This window comes from Charadrius vociferus, unplaced genomic scaffold (genome assembly GCF_000708025.1).
Source record: "Charadrius vociferus isolate BGI_N301 unplaced genomic scaffold, ASM70802v2 scaffold1640, whole genome shotgun sequence".
NCBI classification, from domain to species: Eukaryota; Metazoa; Chordata; class Aves; order Charadriiformes; family Charadriidae; genus Charadrius; species Charadrius vociferus.
The window spans coordinates 50832-58147 of NW_009646613.1; the positions used below are offsets into that span (position 1 = coordinate 50832).

The following is a 7316-nucleotide window of genomic DNA, read 5'->3' on the forward strand; positions in this document are numbered from 1 at the left end:
CGCAACGCCAGCCATGGCAAACGCCAGTTGCCAGAGCTGGGGCTGGGCAGGGGCTCCCAGGGAGGGAACGGCTCCGGATCCGTGCACGCCCCCCTGCACTGGCTTTGGGGAGGACGTGTGAGCCCCGGAGCCAGGCAGGGCCAGGTGGGAAGGGGTCCCCTGCTGGGACACCCCTGGAAGGCTCCCAGGGAAGAGCAGTAGTTGCTCTAGAGCTGAGCTGTCGTTCCTCCCCGGAGGGGACAGGACAGGGCATCACACGGCAGCTGCCGAAACCCACATCCATCCCAGCCCCGGCGAGAGGGAGGCAGTGGGGCTGTGTCCTTACTTTGTATCGTCTGTCACCTCCACCTCGGTGGGGGCTGTGATGGGGGCGTTCGAATGTCCTGCCGTCGGGTCGTCCGTGTTCAGCTCTCCGTTGGTGGAGCTCATCACCTGGGGAGAGGTGAGGGTCAGCGTGGGGCAGCCCACGGGGCACGGGCCGGTGCTTGGCCACGTCCCCTGCCCCGCGGCAGCTGTGTCCCAGAGAAGTGCAGCCCCAGGAAGCAGCACAGCCCCCGTGTGCCAGGAGCACCAGGGTCCCCACACAGGGCAGCGGGACGGTGCCCTGGCCCGGACAGCGGTGCTCGGCCTCAGTGCTGAGCGCTCCCAAGCAGCCCCATCGCACAGAGGGCGTAGATCCCCTCAGTGTTTCTGTGGGCATCCTGGCTCCTGGGAATCCCTGCACACCCCGCCAGTAGAGGGGCTTACTGGGAGGCAGCTCCAGCATGCCCGGGAGACACAGCCCCACGAAGCCGTTAGCTCCAAGGAGACCCTGCTATGGCCGAGGAACTGGACACAGCTCTTGCCCCCCAGCCCCAAGCCCCAACACCACCAGGCCCTGCAGGATCCAGCCCAGTGCCCACCCTGTGGGCTCCTGCTGGCCTTGCAGTGCCCACTCGCCGGAGCAGCGGGGCCATGCGCGGCGCTGAGGCCAGGAGGAGATCCAAGTCACCAAAGCAAGGACGGGGTTGGCACAGGCAACAGGGACTGGCTTGTACCCCCTCTCCTGCGCCTGCTGCCCCCAGACAAAGCCAGGAGGAGCTCCCTGGGGATGCGCAGGCCAAAGGATTGCCAAGCTGCTCGTCCCCGGTGAGGAGGCTCGGCCTTACTCAGACTCGCGGAGGAGCTGCCATACGACAGCCACAGTGCCCAGCCGGCAGAGCTACGTCAAGCTACAGCCCCCCAAAACAAGCCCGGAGATCCCTGTGCGTCACCAACACCCCCCTGCAGTGCCGGGCACAGGCGGAGGACGGGGGAAGGTTTGCAGAGCGAGAGCAGGGAGCAGCCACTGTGGCAGGGAGAGGATGTGGTACGGGAGGAGCTGGGCAGAGCATGAGCTGGCCCCACAGTCTGCTCCATCCCTGAGATGGCAACAGCGAGAGCCAGGCCCGAGCCCAGGACCAAGCACTGGCAGAGATTCACCGCAGAGCAGCAGGAACGAGCAGCAGCGGCGGGGACGGAAGCAGAGACGGAGGAAGCAGCACAGGTCCAGTCCGGGGGGGGACCCACCATGGATGCCCTGTCGTCCGCATGGGCTGAACCCCACCAGCCCGAGCGGCAGAGGGCAGAAGGCTGCGAGGGCGGCGAGCACGCGGCCGACGGCGTGAGTGCAAGACCAAGGCGGGGAGCTGAGGCCGAGGACTGACCAGGGAAAGGGAAGAGAAGCAGAGCTCGAAGCCATCCCTCCAGTCAAACAAGGAGGCACAGGGAAGTCCCCACGTGGGATAAGGCCGCGGTATCCGGCTCTGCAGGGACAACCAGCACAGGGGGCAGAGCCCAATGCCCATCTGGCTGCTCGTGCCGCCGTGTGGCGCAGACGCAGTGCTTCATCCATCTCTATTCGCCCTCCGAGTCCCAACTACAGCGCCAAAAGAGCCCGGCAGCCTCTGGGAAGCAGCGCCAGCCACTTCTGCCAGCCGTGAGCATCACGCACCACGGGGACGGGGCAGCACAGCCCCGTGGTCTACGTGCTGCAGTCCAGGAAGACCCTGGGCACATGTGGCCCCAGTGCTGCCCTGGGGCGGGGGAGCGGGGCTGATCCCCTGGCACGGCCGGCAGACACACGTCGGCTTGTGCCCGGCTGTACGGGCAGGTCGCGTGGCGCAGGTTGGCTCTGCTCCCTCCCGCGCCCGCCCCTGCCCTCGGCGCGTAGTTGCATGTACCTGGACGGACCCCCCGAGCCTGCCGGCTGCCAGGTGAGCTCCCAAAGGCTCCTCGGCAGGCTGCCCACTGGCCTGAGGATCCCACAACTCCGTCCCCTCGGGCGGCTGCTCGCGACAGGCAGGAGGAACAGAATGAAAAGAAACAAAAGAAAAGAAAAGAGGAAGAATGGGGAAGAGAAGGAAGAGGTGGAGGGAAGGGGCAGGGAGAAGAGTGGCAAAGGGAGTTGAGAAAATAAGACATGCAAAAGCAAAAACATGACCGGAGCAGCTCAAGTTTATGATTGCGGAGGGCACCCACGCACCACCATCCCGGCGGCTCCCCAGAGCGGTCCCTGAGGTGACACCGTAGGGTCTGCATCCTCCCTGCCACGCACACGCACACACGCAGCCCCCAGCAATGGAGCACTGGGCATGTCCTCTCCGGGCAGCTGAGGGCACACTGCCCTGCAGAGCACGGCCAGCCCTGCGCAGGGCCGGCAGCTGCATTTCGGAGTGTGCTGGGAGAGCAGTGCTGCTCGCTGCATGGGGAGATGCAGCCGGGCCAAGGCGATGCTGCCAGCCACTCTCCCACGAGTGCAATGTTCTGAGGCCGACACGGATCCTTGCGGGGTCACTGCGAGGAAGCGAGCTGTGCTGCTCCTTGACGGTACCGGGCTCCTCAGGGCTGCCAAACCCTCGCCACGGTGAGTATGGCACACCCCTCTGCATCCCCGGGTTGGAAACTGCTCCCACGCTGTGGGAGTTTTGTGCTTTGCTTTTCCCATCGCCCTCGAGAAGGGCTGTCGAACACAGCAGAGCGCAGATCTTACTGGGAGCAAGTTCCCAGGAACAAACCAGAGGCGCTTTGAAGACGTTGCCTTCTCCCTAAGGAAGCGCTGCCCAGCGAGAGCCAGGGCTGTCCCAGGCTCCCCGTGCTCGGCCCACAGCAACAAAGGGCACCGCTGGGCCGATACATGGGTGAGGGAGCACAGGGTGCTGCACCCTCAGCTCCAGCCCGTTTGCAGGTGCTCTGCTCCCTGTGGAGGTTCAAGGCAAGAGGACGAAGGTCTGTACAGGACCACTGGGGAAACGTGTGAGGTTTGCTCTTGAAGGCAGCAGTGCCAAAGCCGTGTTTCCTGCACCAGGGCAGGCCACGGCACCGGAGAAGGGCCGGGCAGCCCAGCCCCGTTCCCCCAGCAGCCCAGGCAGGGAGCTGCCTGCACAGCTCTGCCCATCTCCCTGCCCTGGGCTGCTCCCAGCTCAGCTCCACGCGCCCTGCCAGTTCCCAGCGCAAAGCCAACCCCGCTCTCCAGTAGTACGGGGCCACATGCTGCCAAGCTGCCCCACGAATCCCCGCCGAGGCCCCGGCAGCCCCCTCCCTTGTCCCATGTCCCCACCTCATTGATGAAAGCGGCACCACGAACAGAGCAGCAAGTTTCTCCCATGGGGATGCGGCACCGGGGACAATGTCCTTAGCACAAGGTGGCTCAGCCTGTGCCATGCCCACACCCACTGGCCAGCGCTAAACCCTGCAGCTTGCCAGCTGAAGCCCAGGCCCGGCAGTGCTACAGCCTCCCACGGCTCCTTCCTCCCGCTTCCGCCAGGCCACCCGGCCCCAGGGACGCTGCCCTGATCCTCCTGCTAGCCACAGACCCAGACTTGCAGGGAGGAAGCCCTCTCACAGACAGCGCTGGGGAGAAAATGATGCCTCAGTCCCTGCCTCCAGCCAGAGGCCCCGCTGGGCTCTGCGGAGCAGAAGCCTGAGCTGTGCACGACCGCGGTCCCGTGCCCTGGCCAGGGCAGTGCTGCCGCTCACCTGGTGTTTGGTGTGTGGCTGTGCTTTGTCTCCTCTGTTCGGGGGCTGCACCTGCACCTCGCTGTGCATCGTGCCGATGGGGGTGGGCTGGGGACACAACCAGGTGAACATCAGCCACAGCACAGCATCCCTCCTGCCACCCCGCGTCCCCTGAACCAACCTCTGGCCATACATGCAACCCAGAATCGGGGCCTTACCCCAGCCCCTACCCCTGCCCCAGCAGCTCCACGGCTGGCGCTTGGCTGCAGCGAGCCCACGGAGGGTGCCCGTTGCAGAAAGCAAGGTGCCAACTCAACTGCTGGGTTCCCCTGAGCTCCAGGAGCTTCAAATTTCTGTGTCACAGCTTTAACTCATTGGCACAACAGCCCCAGTTTGGAGCTGGCTGCCGGTGTCAGGTGAGGACTGGTGGAGCTGATCTCTCGGGCACAGATGTACGTGGCAGGGACAACTGCCGACCTGCATCCTCCCTGGCTGCTGCCGCAGACCACGCTGACTCCCCACCACGTTGCCCACCGCCCTCCGTGCGCCCTGGGGCCCAGCACCCTCTGCCCGTCCCCGCTCCCTCGCCGCTCACCAGGGGTTTCCCTGCCCAGTCGTATTCATAGTCAAACACGTAACCGTTCCTCTCAAACAAGTCTGTGAAGAGCTTCCGCAGGTAGTCGTAGTCCGGTTTCTCAAAGAAATCCAGCCGCCGCACGTAGCGCAAGTATGTGGCCATCTCCTCTGTGGGGACAAAGTGGGCTCAGTTGGGGCAGGGGGACAAGACGCCAGGCCAGCGGGCTCTGGGGCCAAGCCGGGGACAGGGACAGGCCATGCAGTGTCCTCACCTGGGAAGTTCTCACAGAGCACCTCCACTGGAGTGGCTCTTTTGGTGTCACCAATCTTCTGATACCTCTCCTTTAGCGTGTCGGCCTGGCAGAGACAAGGAGCAGGTCGGCATGAGGGCCAGGTATGTCCCGGGGAGACGGGAAGGCACTGGGTGCCGTTAGACCATGAACAGTTTTTTGGTCCCCCTTTTCCAGGTAAGAGCGAGAGCTCATTCCCAGGGTATCTCCTTGCCCAGGGCAGGTCTGGAGGACAAACACTGGGGAGTGCAGTTCCAGGACACCCACTGTGAAAGCAGCTGGGATACCCGCAAAGTGGGAGGGACACAGAGAGGAGGACACCTACAGCCACTCAGCACAGCAAGGACCTGGCGCAGAGCTCAGAGCAACAGCCCCGGCATCTGGTGGGGTACCAACCCTCCAACACGCCGCGGGCCAAAGCTTTCCCCTCCCCACAACCTGATGCTGCCCATGCCAGGACAGAGCCAGAGCCAAATCCACCGGGCAGACACATCCAGGGACAGTGGGAGATGGCAGTTACCTTGAGGCCTTGCCAAGGGAGGCTCCCGCGGAGGAAGTACATAAACATGTGCCCTAATGCTTCCAGGTCGTCCCTGCGGCTTTGTTCTGCACGGAGAAAAAAAGACATGGGCACGTTCCCACTACAGCCACCTTCCCTGTCCCTGCCAGACCCTGCAGCACCCCAAATCCCCTGGACAACATCCCAGGCTGAAGAGCAGGAGAGGCAGTTTGTCCCCAGCCCCACCTCTGGCAGCAGAGAGCTCAGACCCTGCAGTCCCCTTCCCTTTCCCTTTCGGCCGAGAGGCAAGGCTGGCCACACAGCGTGCACACACCTTTCCCGAGGTGGGTGTTGATGCTCATGTAGCGTGCTGTCCCTGTCAGGCTCTTGTGCTCTCGGTAGGGGATGTGTTTTTTGGTCTCGGGGTCAATATACTCTTTGGCCAGGCCAAAATCGATGATGTGGATGGTGTGCTGCCGTTTGCTGCCCGGCCGCCCCACCAGGAAGTTCTCTGGCTTGACATCTCTGTAGATCAGGCTTTTGGTGTGAACATACTCCATCCGTGTGATCTGGGGGCAGAAGGAGACATCAGCACCACAGCAGAGACACACCATGCATCCTGCACACATCACTCCTCTGGGCCCAACCCTGCTCCGACTGCTTTGTCCCCAGCCAGCAACCTTGCTGCCCTCAGCTCATGCGTCACCCTGGGTCAAAAGGATGAGCACAAGTCCTCCAGCCCTGGGAGACAACCTCAGTCTGGCCGAATCTCGGCCACACAGTGAGAGACACTCGGCTGCGCTCAAGAGAGTGGCTGTGTGGGGGTGAGGGAGAACCCTGCTACATCAGGGAGAGGGTGAGGTATGGGATATAGCACCGGGCAGTGTCTCCTGTGGGCTACTGCGTGCTGCCTCACCCCTTCTTCCCCTCCCCTTCCCTGCGCGGTCCCCACACAGCCTGACCACAGTGCCCACGCACCACCCCACTCCCCCGGGGCGGTCTGTGGCCAGGCGAGCCGAGGTGAGCTGTGCAGAGCCGCAGGCGAGGCGGACGGTGCTGCACTCACCAGCTGGATCGCGATCATCAGGACGGTCTTGAGCGTGAAGGTCCGATCACACAGATCAAAGAGATCTTCTAGGCTGGGTCCTAGCAGCTCCAACACCATAGCATTGTACTTCCCGCAGGGGCCAAAGTAGTAAACCTGAGGAATTCCTTCTGCAAGAGATGGAGCAGGGGCTGTCAGGGGGTGCAACAGAGCTGAGCAGTACACGGCCGTGCTGTCACGGCCATGCCGTTGCTGGAGCCGGGATGGGGGGCTGCAGATGGGGGGATGTCTCTGCACTGCCCTCCCTTCGCGCCGCAGACAGCCTGGCTCTGCTCTTGGCAGGAGGGCGAAGGAGGGAGCTCCATCTGCATCCCTGACTGCTGCGGGGGAGGTGTGGGGGGAGGGAAGAACTAAATAAAAAGGGATCAAAGATTAGACATGGCTCTGTGTAAAATCGGCCTCTCCCAGCCGAGCAGATGGGCAGGAGTCGCTCATGCCAGGGAGGGAATTTGCAGAGTCACATTTAGAGGAAGCCTCCCTTTCCTAGCTGTATCGCCTGGGCGGCCAGCTCCCCGTGGCAGCGCAGCCCGGCCCCATACCTGCATTGCCGAGCTGTTTGTAGAACCGATACTCCAGGTGCAGCTGGGGGGCCCGGGATTTTATGGGTTCCTTGGAGGAGAGAAGGAGAATGGTTAAGGCTGTTGTAGGGAGCAGGATGTTCGGGAGGTCTGGGTGTCAGACACCTCCTTCACATGCTGGCAGCAGCTGGACTGAGAGCATTTGGGGTAGAGAAAAACTGGTATAAAAGGGAGATGAAGCCTCAGGGGACGATAGGATGAGAAAAAAGCAGCCCATACGGGAGCCAGATCCACCCCCTCCAGAGAGATCCGGGTGCTGGGGTAGACATTGAAGGAGCAGGTAGCAGGGGTGA

The 7316-nt window shown here is 63.1% G+C and overlaps 1 protein-coding gene across 1 annotated transcript in view; it reads right to left on the minus strand.

Annotated features, from left to right (window-relative positions):
* Window positions 1-321: 321 nt before the first annotated feature.
* CSNK1G2 (casein kinase 1, gamma 2) overlaps window positions 322-7316 on the minus strand; it is a 17666-nt gene continuing 10671 nt past the window's right edge. The window contains exons 4-11 of the mRNA XM_009887850.1: window positions 6407-6555; window positions 5675-5909; window positions 5362-5447; window positions 4824-4908; window positions 4571-4719; window positions 3997-4083; window positions 2202-2306; window positions 322-432 (exon numbers count right to left, since the gene is read on the minus strand). Of these exons, the coding sequence (XP_009886152.1) occupies window positions 322-432; window positions 2202-2306; window positions 3997-4083; window positions 4571-4719; window positions 4824-4908; window positions 5362-5447; window positions 5675-5909; window positions 6407-6555 (1007 nt within the window). The remainder of the gene's footprint in view (window positions 433-2201; window positions 2307-3996; window positions 4084-4570; window positions 4720-4823; window positions 4909-5361; window positions 5448-5674; window positions 5910-6406; window positions 6556-7316) is intronic.